Source organism: Sturnus vulgaris, chromosome 2 (genome assembly GCF_052056855.1).
Source record: "Sturnus vulgaris isolate bStuVul1 chromosome 2, bStuVul1.hap1, whole genome shotgun sequence".
Classification (NCBI taxonomy): domain Eukaryota; kingdom Metazoa; phylum Chordata; class Aves; order Passeriformes; family Sturnidae; genus Sturnus; species Sturnus vulgaris.
Genome location: NC_142244.1, coordinates 59739334 through 59755915, shown reverse-complemented (window position 1 = coordinate 59755915; position 16582 = coordinate 59739334). Strand labels below are relative to the sequence as shown.

The following is a 16582-nucleotide window of genomic DNA, read 5'->3' as shown; positions in this document are numbered from 1 at the left end:
GAAAGCATAATTTTTTTTCCCCATAATAGACCTGCTAAGCCTCTTTCTTTTCCCCTTTTGTACACAATTAACATTTCATTTAATATTTCTATATTCCAGGTAGATGCCAGAAGAGAAATAGGTCCTAAAGCAGCAATCATGAAAAGCCATGTTGGAGAGTTCCTTCACTACTAAATGCATTTGACACTAATTGCTGTTTACTGAAGGGCCTGAGTGAAACATCACCCTGATATGTATCTGGGTGCCTGCACTGGGGTGTGGCAAAGAGGGGGCTGCTGCTTCTTACCCACAGCAGTTCTTACCCAATACAGCAATGAAAACAGGAAATTTGAACATGTTCGTTTTTCACCCATCTGCTTGTTGAAAAAAAACCAAATCAAAGGTCCATGCTGGTGCTTCCTCTACCAATATTTTAAATTATTTAAATCTTAGCTAATATTGCAAGCTCTTTTTTGATTTATAATTCATTTCACCAAGTTATCTGCAATTAATAGTTCAGGTAGGGAAAAGATAAGTTCCAGGAGACTCTTGCTGGATCGATTAAAATTCAATAACATCAGAAGAAATACTTATACAAACAATATGGTAGAAGTCATATTTATTGATAAAAATTAATATATCTGCTATAAAATTTGTAACAGTAATGCAACTGAATATTTATTTTGATGCATAAACCTGAATGTTACATACCAAATACAATACAGTAACACTGGTTTCCTCCTTATTTACATGTTTATGAAAATTGATATGCAATCCATGTTAAAAGAACTTGTAATGGAGAATAGTTACATTAGAAAAATAATATTCTTGATAAAGCATTCTTGAGGACTCCAATCACATTTTCAGGCCTCTTTCAATAAGGCAAAAATCCCTGGTACAGCATATAACTTAATTTACAAAATACAATAACTTCAGACACATCTTCAAGTTTTCTTTTGGTATGCTTCTCCTCACTGTAAAATTACTCAATTCTCTTACTAAACAGAAAGAACTTCCTATAACAAAACTTAATGAGTTCTACTACATATTACATATAAATTGCTGTAGCTTAGCGACCATAACTGGGCAATCCTTCTCCTTAACTGTTTGCTCAATGAGCTTTTCTTAGATGTAGGACATGTAGTATTTTGAAATCATTATGACTGTGGTATCTTTCTTCAGTTTTCATAGGAAACAATCTGTCACATTTTGAAACTTTTTAAAAAATTTTATTTTATTTTAGGAACTGGTGCACAACTACATTTCCACTCACAAGAGAACGTCACAAATGTAACTAAAATTAGGCTTGGATAACTTTGAAAACATACTACTAGGTGCCCAAACCCAAATTTCTTACTTTAATACTTTATAACCCTGCCATGCTCTAGGAATTCTTCTTCTTCTGCATAGCTTCATTACTAGTCACAGTCAGACAGTTTTAATTCCTTCAAAGGCACAAAACTTCCACCTCTTTTCCAGTGTTGCTCCTACACCAGTGAATTCTTGTTTAAACATGTGTGGCAATCTCATCAAAAGCATTTCTATCTCATTTGCGGAGATCTGAGAAAGAAACAAAGGTAAAATTAAAATGAGAAAGCTGCCCTGTAGCTTCTAAAGAGGAAACATTAAGAACAGATATAATAGGGGTGCGGGGGAGACAAATCCAGGCCACATGAAAACAGCCAACCATTCTTTTTTTAATTTAACCTTAGCCTAACACAACTTTCCAGACCCCAAAGCAAGTGCATATTCCTTGCAGGAATGATTTTGCTCTTGTAGGTGGCATCCCACTGTAAAGCAATGACAGCTGCCATGTCGGGGCTGTGGCCACAGTGTGATATGAAGTCCATCTAAAAACTACAGTCATGGATGTTCTTGTGAGGAGGAGGAAGCAGATGGGACCTTATTCTTTTCAGCCTACACATTTTTTAATTCTTCTCCCAGCTTCACCAGTTTTTCTCTTTCAAAAATACTTTAATCAGCTCTCTATTGTTACTGAAGGCTGACTACCCATGGAACCATCTTCCCTGGGTCTTACCCAGTTCAGCAGCCCCAGAGAATTAAGCAGCAAAGCTCCAGTTCTGCATTGGTCAGGATGTTTTTATCATTTTGAAACCTTAATGACTGCTCACCTTCCTAACAGGCAAGGTGCTCTCATTACGGAAAACACTTTCACAAAAGCAACCTTCCTGGTATAGTCAGTAGGGAAGTCAAGAAATTAACAGTCATAGAATATGAGCCGTTTTATCCTACTGCTTCAAAAGTGGTGGTCATGAAAGGAACAGCAAAGAAATCTATGGATGCTGCCTGTTATGCACAGGTATCTCCATGGTTTGAAAGGTTTCTCTGGAAACTTTCTACTTATTCATACTAGTAGAAACCTTCCATGGTGAAACCTTTCCTTTTTAAAACAGTATATAAACCTGAATGTGCTAATTATACCTCAGTACACACAAAGAAGGCCAGAAATATCTATTGTCTCTTATTTTTCTGCAGAGGTTACTGCAGCAGAAAGATTAAATGATTTGTTAAAGTTGTCACCAAAACTCAGTGTTGGAGGCAGTCTAAAGTCTCAGCATGATCCAATGCATCTTTTAAGTGCTCACATGGCAGCAGTGGGTGTCTGGTTACTTTTGTGCAATGTATCTGAGCTCTATACTGAGCCCTCAGCCCACACGGGTGTGCTGACCTTATCATTCCTGTTCAGGCGAGGAATGACAGGCTAACCATGGAAAGTAATTGAAATTCATCTCTGAGATTGCATCTCTGGATCGCGCTATTAAAAAGTAATTTGTTTCTACAAGCAGTTGCTTCCAAAATAAACCAACGAGGTCAAGTTTTGCAGCTTGTGTTTATTATGCAGTAGGTAGGTCTGGTGGTAGCTGCAGAGAGGGAGACAATGCTCCTTCCTTGAGGGCTCTCTTTACAAGTCAAGAGCTTGACCCTGGCAGCCTCATGGAAGCCCACATGCTACTCATGTGAGCAAAAACTCAAGGACAGAGCCCACAGTCATGCACAAGAAGGGACCACAGCAGTGCAGGGAGAGAATGTTCAAGAGCTCACTGAGCAGAAGCAATGAGCAGCACGGCTGCAGCCCAGAGAGTCCATATTTTGGGTGATTGCTGTTATCACTCGAGATACAGAGCTGGAGAGATCATCCAGGAGAAAAAGCAGTTGAAACTTAGCCAAATGCTGTGTTAAGGAAGGACTTGAAAGATAACTGAGGACATTGGACAGACTGGGTGATGCAGGACAAGACAAAGTAAAGTGCTGTGTGGCAGGGGCACAGGGAAGCAGAATGGCTGGAGGTGTGAAGCTCTGGATTCATTAGGTCTTGATAAAACGAGACATTTAAAAAAGAATTGAAATTCACCAGTTTATCACATCTTTCTCCCATTCTCATCCCCTATTCCCTTTTCATTGTGGGTGGCAGTGGGCAGTAAAGCACTAGCAAATCTGAGTTGCCATGGCCTGAAGGGAGTGCCTAACAAATTCATTATCCTTCCTCACTCATCAGTGCAGCCTGTTGAAATTCCAGTGAGCTTCTAGTACTGGATCTCCTCTACTTTTAGCATTTCTCCATAGAAATAGAGGAAGGATCCAGGATGGTCCAGAAGCATGAAGCAGCCCATCAAAGCAGTGGGAAGCTGATTAGCTATGGGCTGAGGGGGCTGATCAGGAACAAAACATTAGAATCAAAGGAGTTGCAAGAAGATCTGGCAAAGCACCATCATCCAAGTATTGGCAGATGTGGGACAGAGCTGTGGCTGGCTGCAGAGTGACCCCTGCATCTGCTAAGTGTCTTCTGCAGCCTGGCATCCTGCAGAGCTGCTGTGTAGCACTTGGAGTACCATTCACCTGATCATTTCACACTTGAGCTCCTCACCTGTGACCAGCTTAATATTCAGTGCAGAGGAACAGGCACATTTGGAAGCTTGGTTTCGTCTCATTCTACAGCATATATTAAAAAGTAAGTCAAAGAATCTCATCCTACAGGTGTGTATTGACTGTGGACTGTATGAAATGACGCATTAAACACTTTGCATACTGTTTTGTGTTGGCCTCACTTTTGTCTTGGCCACAGCTTCACTGAAATTAGTAGGGTCACCCAATTCCTTTATGTGGTTGTCTCTGCTCCCACATGGAAACAAAGGACATGCAACATGGTCCATTCCTGTGTTCATGAAGGTTCATTCAGTGTGACACACAACTAACAACTTTTCAAAGAATAAAGGGCCATCTCCAAAAGCTGCACAGTTTGATGGCCATGGCCACACCTGCCCCTTGTTCTGCTTTTTTTCTCAGCAGCTATATTTCAGAATCATGTGTCATAAAATCAGCTGCTAGTCTTTGCCACGTAGAGCTCTGCTCTTCTGTGCCACAAAGGATAGCTAAGCAGTGCAAGGCAAAGACCTCAACACAAGCACGTGCACTGTAATTTGCAAATGAATAAAGACTGCAAACCCCCAAGCCCCATATCCCATTAACTTTCTAATGGAAATGCATGAAGAGTTTAACCTGCAGTAAAGAATAATACAATATTTCTAAAGAGAAAACAGATTTTGATTAATTTTTTTTTACCCTAGAGTCCAACTGCTGCATATAAGACCAAAGATACTCTATATTGGCTCCAAAAGGGTGGACGTGAAGAAATGTGGATATGATACCTGTATTAAAAACAGACAAAAAATATTAAAATTACCTCAGTTACTGTAACGTTAAAATAGGAAAAATAATTCTGAAGAGTCTGTTCTTGCAGGTTTTTCAGTATGAATTATGGTTCTTATTTTCCTTGCACAACCCAATAAACATAACAAAACAGCACATTTTTAATACAGTCATAGTAAAATGCTAAATACAATAGCTCATCTTCAGGAATGACAGCAGTTAGCAAGTAAGTGACCAAGATAATATACTGATGAGTAAAAGAATTTCTAAACAAAGCCTTGCTGGGAGCATTTCAACTACTAATTTTATGCTTGATTTACCAATATAAAATTGTGGATATTGTAATGATAAAATTATTGTTTTTTTCCCCTTCACTGGATTCTCTGTTGTGAAAACGTTTCATACAATAGTGTCAGAATCCTCACTCCCTCAAATTTTTCTAGCAATTATGCAGATGCTGGTTATGAAAAGTGTTTAATCCGTATTACCCCTAACTACTGCTGAAGAAAACACAAATGCTTTATGACATATTTGCTTATTTCCTTTTTCTTAAGAGAGAGCATATTCTGTCTATCTTCATTGCTGTTCTCAGGATGATTATAAAAGGTATGGGAATTAAAAGTGGCTTAGAAGGAGTCAGGATCTAAGTCTAGATTTTTTTCCTGCAGTGAAAATCAAGCATTAATAATGATGACCAGAGAAAACAAGATTTGGGGCATCAGTATTGCTATTAAAAGCACTATCCAATTTCTCCTCTTCTAAGCAAACAAAGTGAAAATACAAAATGGCATGTGTGTTACTTGCTGCTTGGGGAGAGCTGAACTGTAAGAATCAGAACAAATATTTTCAACTCTCTTTGGATGGGCTTCTTAGCTGAACCACCCTAGGGGAATTTCTTATACTTAAATCATAAACACCAGGATTAAAAATGCTTACAAATGACAAAAATGGGTCATTGTATCTTCTGTACTGCGGGCCATACTGCTTTCTTGATGCTGAATGAATTAGGATAATCTTGGATTTTGTTTTTCCCCAAGTACTGGCCGCGGTTGAAACTGATAAGCAATATTAAATGTATTTTAGACTGGCTTTGCAAAGAACATCTTTTTTCCTCCTCCACTTTTCAAACAGCATGCACAAACTTTTGGTCCTGCCTAAGAAGTGGCGTGTATTAAATTTTTTACTATGGCAAGTCCTAGCAGCAGTGACCTTCTTTGTGCTGTGGGTGACTACAGGTAATCACACAAGAGCTCTAGAAGCAAAAGCCAAGAGCATCACACTTGGATGAGATGACTGGAAATTCAATTTGTACTCAAATCACATTTTATCAGTGTCATTGCATCTGTTATGTGGTTCCCGAGGCTTTTCAATTCAGGATATTCAAAGCCAGCTCTTTCATATAATGTAAATAATAAGTAATTTGTCAATATTTTGTAGTTATTGACTGGAGTTCCATGATAACTTTTTATTTTTTTTCTTTTATGTTCTTTTCCTCTACGACAACATTGTATTTTTTTAAATACAGGAAAACTTAGTGAATGGATGGAGGGAAGGCCCATTTTAGGCCCATTTTTCCCTTGCCACACCTGATCATGCCTCAGAGGAAGAGATAACATGAAATCCATCTTGAGGAATCTCTAATCTTTGAACTGTAACAGTGAGTCAGTTGTGGGGTTATTATGACCAGTAATATCTGAACTGAGGTTGTTCTGTTTATCTGAGTGTGCCACTGAACAGCAGATGTACAGGACCCACTTTGGGGCACTGCCACTGTTTGGTGCAAGTAGTGAGTGACCTAGAAAAACGTTTGATATTTTGTTCTTAAAATCCCATGCTTGCTGTCTTTCTTACAGAATGAAAAGATCAAGTACTGTCCCCTGCAATTAAAAGTTTCAGATTTAATTATAACAAGCAGAATTCAATCAAGTCATACATTTCTGTACATTCCACTGTTTTGCATCTCACTAGTCACAGGGAGTTTGTGCACTAAGCTCTTTAAAAGTTTAAATAAATTCTTCACTTTCCAATGACCTCTTTGGTGTGAACTGAACTTATGAATTGCTGAATCCGTGCCTCAGCAATAAACCAGTAATCTTCTTGGTGCCTAGGTGATGAAAATGAGTTGCACTTATACAAACTAAGGTAGTTTTGGAACTGTCATTTATCAGGATACCACTGATTTGTGAAAAGACCAAACCAAAGAAATTAAACCTGTTCTTTCAGGTCAACATTTCTGTTGCCATGCCATAGGGTACACTTTGGAACTGTGGGCCTTTGTGCTCCCTGAAAACCTACCCCACTGAAACCAAATCCAAAATATGCATGGGTCTAAATGGGGCATATTCCCTGAAGGGTAGCATGAGTACAGCCAGTTCTGTGTGGCTAAATGCCTGATACCAGTTAGCTGGCCCACTGCCTATAATCTTTAGCTTTAGGCACTATTTAAGAGTTTATTTTAAAAATTTTATTCTAGGTAAAGGGTATGACAGTCCTTGTGGTATTCTTTATAAATATTCATATTGCTAATTCCCTTACCTAATGTCAAAGGCATAAATCTGGCTTGCTTAATACATGCAGTATATGTATTTTTTGCTTGGTAGTTTACTAATATTATTTCCATCCCCTTCTCCTTCACCACTTTGTGTAATAATCATATAACAAGCTATACAACTCTGGCCTGCTAAATCCTGATGTAAATAAAGTCATCATACATTCATGCTGCAAGTCTAAATGCAGACCCTGCAATTTTCTTTGCACCTGAAATCCTCTCATTAAACTGCAGAATTTTTCAGAAGGGCAAACTGCATTAGCATTTTAGGATTTTTCTTACTAAAAGCCATTCTGAATACAGATTTAAAAAACAAAAGGTCAATTTTTCTTTTTTACTTTAATTAGCACAAAGATATGTGTAAACACATATGCAAAACAGAAACTTCTTAGAAGGCATTTTGTTCTCAAAAGTCTTCTTTGGGGTTATCTTACCTATTAATAGTGCCTCTTTCTCTGATTTTAGACCGGGGCTTCGTTTCTCTGAGTTTTTTTCTCTGTCCTGGTTGACCAATGCTACTGTCAATACATTGATTTCCTATAAAGTTTAAAAAAACAAACAGGTGGTCATGTAGATTTCATTTACCTCAATTAAACTTGTCTGCTTCCTTTCAACTCTATAAAAAAATCATTACTTTAATTCACATCTAAAGACAAGACAATTATAAATAATTGATTCGTTTGCAGATTATTAAGACACATTTTGAACTATCTTTATGCCAAGTGCTGCCACGAAGAGAATTTTTGCTTGGGGAGTAAGTAATAACTTTGTTGCTAGTGCTTCTTCATTACAACAGCTGAAGGGATTGTGCCATAAAGTGTGGGGATGGTCAGAAACTCACATTTTGTAGCTATTAAAGCTGTAAACCAAGACCGCCTCCAGGGAACATGGATGCAGACATTCAGCTACAGCCATAAAAGTAAATTTAGCAGTCACTAACAACATTTCTAGCTACTAGAGCACAGCTCTCTGCCCTGCTACACTCTTCAACCAGTGCCTGGCATGGCATTGGGCCATCCCAAACAATTCTCAGGCATGTTTTGGGAGTCGGCACATTTCAGGAAGACCATTCCTAACAGGTGGTTTGCATAAAGGTATCTTGTTTAAAGGACTGAAAAAGCACCAACATGAAAGGCAAACAAGTCAAGATTCCTACTTGGAGGTCTTTTTTTTCTGGAATCAGGTGGCCTAAATCACCTAAATTTCATCTGAGAGATCACATAGCAGATGCTCTGTCAGAAGTACCCAGGCAGTTGTGTGACTAGGTATATGTCAAGTAAATAAATTATTTCCAAGGCATGCAAGTGGCCTCAGAGTGTATTGCACAATATCCAAGCATATCTATGGGCTGTTTCCATGGAGCAGCCAATGTGCAATAACTCGTTCCTCAGTGAGGCAGTGATTCATGTGCTGCATCTGCTCTGTGAAATGCTCAGAAGTTCCATGCAAAACCTCGGAGGCAGAGAGCATGGTGCTGGTGACACGGTGGTGTGAGGTGGGACTGTGAAGGAATGGTGCCCTTGTTCTGTTTGAGGGAGTCAAGGTAAGCTGCTGGAGCTTGTGTGGGACTGGGCAGCCTTAAATGCAAGCAAGTATGTACTATTTGGTATAATGATGTGGCTCATTTAGGACATACCCATGGTGTGGTGCCTTGCTCCAAAAATTTTGGCAAGCATTTTTGGCAATAAAAGAGGGACACTGGGCTTGGGTTGCACTGAGGCATGTTGGAAGGTGTGAATAATCCATGCTAAAAAAAGGCATAAACTCCAAAATATGTCAAATGTGCCTCTTTATGGATGACTAAAGGCTTCACAGTCTGTGAGACTGGTAAAAAGAGTTGCACACTTCCTCATTTTTAATTGAAAAAGAAAAAGAAACAACAAACATAACCCCAAACCCCCAGTGACTTAGTCTGGGCTCTCATCTGATGGATGGGCAGCGCCCAATGGCTCAGAGGCATCGTGGCTTCGAGTGTTCCTTTATGTCACAGTGAAGAACAAGCTGCCATGTGCCAGCTAAGGAACTCTGTGTGCACATGTGCATCCTCAGCCCCCAGCAGCAAGGGGCTCTGACAGGCCCTGGCTCACACAGAAGGAGGTGTGAGGTCCACTGGGTCACCCGAGGTTTGCTGCCATTGCAATGGCCACTGAGGCATTTCTCCTGGCCACAGATCCGTGTGTAGTTGTGCACGTGTCAGTCTTTGCTGGCTTTTTAGTTAGTAGAGATAAAATGGCTTTTTAGTTGTGTATTTTAGTTTAGGGAGTCTGCAGTTCAAGAGTTGGCAGTGATCCCCTCTTAAAATGATGGTATTCCTGGGTGCTCTGGCAGCTACATCACCTTGACACTGACACTCCTGTAGTGTTGTAATGCACAAGGCACATTATAGCAGCAGCATGCTCTAAATTGTCCTGGCAGAGCCAAAGGCTAATGCAAGTTCTGAGCTACTGCTGACCATGACATCCAAAAGCAGTGAAAGGAAACCCAGGCAAGAAATGAAAATGAAACACAACTTTCTCCAAGAGGGCAGTAACGACAAGGGGGTTACAGATCAGAACAGAGCTGGATGACAGATTTTGTGATACTGCAGCAGAAAAGCAGAGCAGCATATGCCACCAGAGCTTGTATAGGTTAGGAAGTAACTTTGACTTCATCAGAGAAAGAAAAGCAGTCTAAAAATAGCAATTCCTGAGAGGGGAAGGTGGGAGCAGGGAGATGTGTATTTGATATAACAGATCCCAAACACAGCACACTTGCAGTTTCAGGTGGGATTAGAAGTTTTGTCAAGCAGTGATGCAGAGAAAGAAACTATAATCCCATTGGGAACAACGAACAGATGGATTCTCATTTAATGCCCAGATTTGAGCCTGTGCAGAACGTTTTGTATGATTTATAGGACAGTGTAAATGGATGCTAAAGGAAGTCATATCAAGTCTTCCTTAGCTCTGTGTTGGAACAGAGGATAAAAGAGTAAAAAAAAATTTATGGGGAAGCCTGAGGAAATGAGTGGCAAAGATAGATACTCAGCAAACCACTGGCTTTAGAAGAAAGTTACAGGCTCTTGAAGGCTTTAAAAGTAGAGGTTTCTGCCATCCAATGCTACCTGCCTCACAGTAGATAATAAATTAGATCACTCTGATGTATTCAGCTGCCAAAAGAAGTTTGCACAGGCCATGCAAAAATACAGGGTGTGCATAGTCACATAAAATAGATCAGAATTCAGACTGCTTGGAATTAATAGTGGTTTAAGAGAAATGGCATAATTGGGTCTAAAAAACGGGTGTGAAATTCACCCAGAAACTGGGCTAATTATAGCATAAGTGAAAACCTTAAGAATCTGACAGCATACTGCAGATACAGATCTGGTACCTATAAAGCCTTTACAACAAACCCTCATGCAGTTAATTTACACTTTTTTAGAGGCACTACTTATGTTAACCCACAGAAACAAGACTTTTAAGAGTATAAAGGTGAACGAGGCAATAAATAATTGGAAAAAACAGTTAGGTCACCTCTCTGGTATAAGAAAAAGCCACTGATCACCAGATGCCTGAGGAAAATTATTTAATTTATGCTGCATTACAGTATTTCCTTTCTTTCCTGGAGACCATTCTTTATTTGGCAAATTATATTTTCTGAGGCCCTAAGCAGTCTCCTTCAGCAGGTTTCATTATAAAAGGAATATTTTGCTACCATCTGTCAGTTACTGCATTAAAGGACAAGAACACAGCTGAGCATGTGCAAACTGGTACTTATTAGAAATGAAATGACCTTGTGACAACTAAACACAGTGTGTGAAAGGCTTAATCCAGGTTAAATCACACCTGGAGATCATTAGGGACCTGGTCCTAATTATTATTCAATTGTGTCAGGTATTGGAAAATGAGGAGGACCAATTTGATGACGACAGCTTTGGAGATGCTCAGTATGAATGCAACCATCCTGTGTGATGCTCTCACCATTGCCAGCTTAGAGCTTTTTTTTTTGCAAATAACTCTTTAATCGATCAGCAGATGATGAAAAGACATGAATTTGCCTCATGATATTGCAATCCCTATGGTTTTGCAGATATCCCTTGGGACCAGCATTTTGATTCAGGGCTCCCTACATTTGAGCCAGGGAGGGAGAAACAGACAGAGAGTCTTTCTGGAAAACTTTCAGGAGAACTTTCTGGAAAACTTTCAGGAGAACTTTCTGGATGAAGCAAAGGACAGCAAACAACAATTTTATCCCATGGACTTTTAATTTACACAAGCAGGTCTCTGACATGACCATTGCCACAGAGCTGATAGCTGTGGAGAGTCATACACGGCAGTTTTGCACAAGGATGTATAAAGGTTGGCTGTAAGATGGGAGAGAAGTTTACTTTTCATCTTTCACTCAAGCATCTTGGCTTCTTTTGGAAGAGGCATGGGCAAATATATTGCTCCAAAAGCTGCCTGGTCTCACTGTCCAGAGAGCAGCTGGGTCTGGCACTGGAGACACAGCAAATGAGAGAGTGACTCTTCAGAGAAATTCACTTCCCAGAGAAAAGACACAGAGCTCCTGAAGAGTAGAAGAGATGTGGTGATATTCTACAGAAGATAGTCACAGATCCTGTAAGAACAAAAGGCTAGCTCTGCACTCCAGGGCTCTAGCAGATCAGAAAGCTCCAGATATTTAGGCTAGATAAATTGGATCTTTCTCTCCTTTATTGGTTTCTTTTTTCCCCTATGAGAAAGTAAGATATTAAATAAGAAGCTCTCAATCTAGATAACATTAATCCTCTTCAGGTCAGTCTTGAACTGCAAAAAAGGCAGACACTATAAAATATTTCTTTTTGCCTGAAAATACAAGCATTCCTAAAAATGAGGGGAGTGAGGACTTGATATTCTCCATAAACTGAGCAAGAGTTGAACAGGGCTTGCACAGTAGCTGCCCTGCCTGGAAACTCCACTGGCCAGAGTGCAGATCTATACTATCTGTTGTTCAGGACTCTGCTTTGAAAGGCAGAATATAGGATTTAATGAATGTGACATTGAAGATACCTGATGTGCCCAGGATGCAATGACATTCAGAGAGATGAAATATTCACTCCACTCTCTGGGTAATCCAAGTATTTGATAATTATCTTTGAATCTAGGGGGAATGATGACTGCTTGCATTGCATCTTCAAAGACCTCATTTTCTTTGGTGTAGTTTATTGAATTCTGAAGAATCGTGTGGTGAAGGGGAAAAAATAATATTGTATTTTCTGAAAGGCCCAGTAAAAATCCCTTAAACCTACCAGCCTCTGGAAAAGTTTGCATTTTTACTATATGTACAAAGCCAATTGTCTGAGGCATTAAAACAGCGGCAGAAAAGGGAAAGACTTGATGCTTGTCACAGCAGGCAAAACAGAGCAACTGCTGAATGTTGTTAGATGTAAGGGATACACCACACTTTCTCATCAGCCAGGGGATTTATGAGAGAAAATGAGTAGGAGGAGAAAAAACTATATATCTGAAACATAAGCAAAAATCTTGCAGGCTATTAACAGCAGGCCAGAGAGATGGCTGTAAGCTTGGAAATAAAAGGTAATTTTAAAATTCTGGTAGAAGAAAGAGCCGTACACCCATGGAACCAAATCTGCAGCCTATAAGGTATTGAAAGGCATACGTGTGCCTGCTCTGAGCACACAGAACCAGGCTTGGACTTCAGGTGAGTCTGCCCAAACTGCTTTTTGAGGACCAGCCAGGTTGGACTGCAGACTTGGGTAGAAAGTCGCCTGAAGCATGAAGAACTGTATGTATTTAATTTATTTGCATTTATCTGTGGACCTCCTATAGCCTGGTATAGATGGGTTTGCTTTGCTAGTCTTTCTTTAAATGTACTTCAGAACTACATCTGAAAATTTAATCTTGCAGTTTTAATCTGAGTGGAGCATAATTCAATAACCTATCAAGTGAATGGAAGTCTTGCAATACTTTCAATGCACATCAAGTCAGGCACCTTAAATTTATGGGGACATGCAAGGTTGAGGTACAGGACAACTTCTGACAGCTTAGCATGGTTGTCAGTTGAGAATGGGCTACTGTCCTTGTCTATGTTCTCATCTATGGTGAATTCACAATTATTCAATCCAAGTTGAACTAAGCTACAGTGAAAGAGCTTATTTAAATTTAACTTAAATCAAATTTCCTTGCAAATGTGGCAACGTATGAGTACACTCACAGGCAATGATTGTGACTCAGATGATCACAGCATCACAAAATCATGCAGATGACCTTGGGAGATCTCTAGTCCAACCTTCTGCTCAGAGCAGGATCAGCTGCAGTGGCAGAGCACGTGGATGTGCAACAGAAAGATAGCAATCCAATGGCTCAGCAGCTTCTCTGCAACATTCCAGTCCTGCACCCTTATCAACAGAGAGGTGCCTCTGTCCCCTGCAGAAGGGATTTTCCCACCACCATCACTTCCTCCATCCTTGTGATACTTGTGACCCAAGTCTTATTTCCACACGCACAAAGGAGTACAGAGGCACCTTTACAGACGGGGAAAATGTAATAACCTAACCAGAGAAAGCAGAGTCCCCTGACCCAGTTGTCACAGGAAAGTATCAGCCCCAGGGGCCAAACATGACACAATGAACATCAGTCCACCTCTCTGAAATATCCTACAGACTGAGGGAGCATTGCCTGTAGGAATATGGGACTTGTTATGGGATGTAGGAGCAGAGCACTATGTGGTTGTACAAAACCTAACTGAGTGTTCTCAGCAGGGCAAGAAGTAGCAGGAAAAAGGAGGAATCATGGTAGTTTGAGAGGGGATAAAAGGGAGTGGTTGTATGCAATCAGGTTGCTGGTCAGTACACTTATCTGGCCATGATCAGTGTATAATACCCATTAAACTAATTTTTCCTGGATGAGGGACTCTGTTCTGTGTGCATGGGGGGACTGTGAAGGCATCTGAGCAGAGCAGCTGCAGTGACAGAGAGCCACTGCAGCCTGGAGTGCTGCAGTTAGAGGGATCTAGGGATCCAAGCCACCAACTAGGGACACCACGGAGCCTGGGGAATGGCTAAATGACTAATTTGTGTGTGTGTGTGTGAAGAGCCAGTTATAAGACAGCCTGAGAGTCAAAGTCCAGTTTCTGGAGGGATTCACATTGTGTGTATATGTAAGTCTGCACATGTATTTCCCACTAATGGACTTTTACCATGCTCAGCCAGAAAGGGCTGTTTGTGTACCTCAGTGCTGCTCATGTTTATGGATGCTGAGTTTGTGCTGACCTGTGTGGCCACGTATGCATGTGTTGTAGATGTGAGTTCTTCCACACGCCTGTGAGGAATATGTGCTCAGTGCAGCTACATGTTGATTCCATAGAGTTATGACCACCTTGTCTCTGTCAGGCTTCCAGGATTCAGCATCTCCCAAAACCAGTAATACTTGGGTTTGGGCAAAATGTCTCTAATTCTTTCTTTAATGGAACTTGTTCCCCTTCATCAGCTACACACTGTGCTGTGATATGATGTGTGAAAATTTGGTTGAGTGTCTGAACTCTGAAAGCAACTTAAAATTTTCCTAACTTAAATAAATATCATGTTTGTTACATAGCTCTTCTCTCAGTCTGTCCCCTTGAGTGACTGTTTCTGACTCTCTGCTGACTACTCCTCTAAAAGTACTCTGACTAGAAAATTGCTCATAATTTTGATTAATATCATTCTTTTGTTGCGTCAAATGAATTATCTTGTGCTGGTGAATTAACTACTTCCTAAAAAGCTTATCTTTTACATCGTCCTGGCTCCTCACAGCCTAAGAACTGATTTTAGAAAAGTGGCTAGCACTAACTTAAATGGCCTTGTGACACACTGTCTATATGCATAGAGGTTTCTTGGCCTTTTCTATTTGTACTGGGATATCTCAGTTTACAGTAAAAATTTGCAGTGCTGCATCACATATGAAAAGAATAAGGCAAGGAATGAGGCATCCAACCATCTGCCCAAAACCAGAGCTCTCACAAGTAGCTAGTGCCACTGTTAGAGTAAGCACCAGGTCAAAAATTCATTTTAAAAAGCCTTTGCTTTCCAGTGTTTTCTTCCAGGATCTTACAAGATCCTTCTCCTTCTACTACCTGCCTAATGATGCAGAAGGACACATTTGCCATATGCTGCACTGTTGGTGAATATGACTGGTCTGTTATTAGAAATGATAGACACCAGGTTTCATCTTTTCATTCAAATCAAGCCTAAACATGGTAACTTATTTTGTTGTGTGTAAGAAGTCAGTATTGGTTTTGTCAGAAACAGCACATTGTAATTACTTTTAAAGGATGCTCATATAGAAATTTACTTTTAAAATACACTTATATAGTATTTACTGTTATTGTAAATTTAAGAGTGCACTGGTATTAACAAATAAGCAGTTGAAAACTTGAAAAATTATATGGCAATAAAATTATAGAACAGCAATGTAGACGAATTAGAACTGTGAAGGTAAGACCTTGCAAATGAAAAACTTCAAATGGAGGGATCTACGGTTTTTTTATCTGATTTATCCTACATAACTGAAGCATTTTCAGGAGTGAAGATTAATTGTATTATGGTGCTCTTGACATCCTATTTTTCTGATCCATTTGCCAGAGAGATGCTTTCAACTTTTTCATTATAAAGCTTTTATTATTGTAACATTCACCTGCTGAGTTTTAGGCAACTAGCAATAATCTGAAAATCTTTTCTCATTGTAACTATCTCTTCATATTTTTTTCATTGTATTTGAGCACATATATTTTATGGGAATGTACATATGCAAAATATGGATGACTAATAGGAAAGTTACTTCATGCTCATTTTCAAAAGTATGATCAGGTTGCTTCATTTTCTAAAGCTGGATTTATGTGTAGGTTCTTGATGACTTAACACAGATGTTTTATGTGATGTGAAGGTGGTTGTTTTGCAAGATAAAAGGTAATTGTCATTTTGCATGCTTTGTTTTAGGGAATTGCAGCAAACCAATGGCTGGCTTGAAAGCATCACTTGCCCACCAGCTCTGCTGAAGTCACTGTAGGAGGAGATACTTCATGTTTACTTGAGATTGAGAATTTATGAAAATCCTTTGAAATGGTCTTTAGCACAAATATCGCTCTTGCAATCTCCTCTAGAACTATGCACTTCCAAAAGAAAAGTTAGAGAGAGAGAGAGAGGGAGAGAAAAGCAGTTTGTTTCCCTTCTGAGACTTGTACAAGTTTTGAAAATGTTGTTTGTTGAAATAAAAAGAAGGCAAGGAAAACCAACCTTAAATGTCTTATGAGAGTGAATGGCTTTCTTCTTGGTTTTGTATTTGAAAGGTATTAACTTTAGGAATCTTCACATCTGAATATGCAAGAAGTACTTAAACACTTAGGAGTTCTTATTCCTTTGGAGTGGATCTTGAT

The 16582-nt window shown here is 39.6% G+C and overlaps 1 protein-coding gene across 4 annotated transcripts in view; it reads right to left on the bottom strand.

Annotated features, from left to right (window-relative positions):
• Positions 1–581: 581 nt before the first annotated feature.
• ENOX1 (ecto-NOX disulfide-thiol exchanger 1) overlaps positions 582–16582 on the bottom strand; it is a 353807-nt gene continuing 337806 nt past the window's right edge. For all 4 annotated transcript variants that reach the window (XM_088159695.1, XM_088159696.1, XM_088159694.1 and 1 more), the window contains 3 exons: positions 7630–7732; positions 4561–4646; positions 582–1539 (listed from right to left, as the gene is read on the bottom strand). In XM_088159695.1, coding sequence (XP_088015821.1) covers positions 1408–1539; positions 4561–4646; positions 7630–7732 — 321 coding nt within the window. In that variant the 3' untranslated portion in view covers positions 582–1407. The remainder of the gene's footprint in view (positions 1540–4560; positions 4647–7629; positions 7733–16582) is intronic.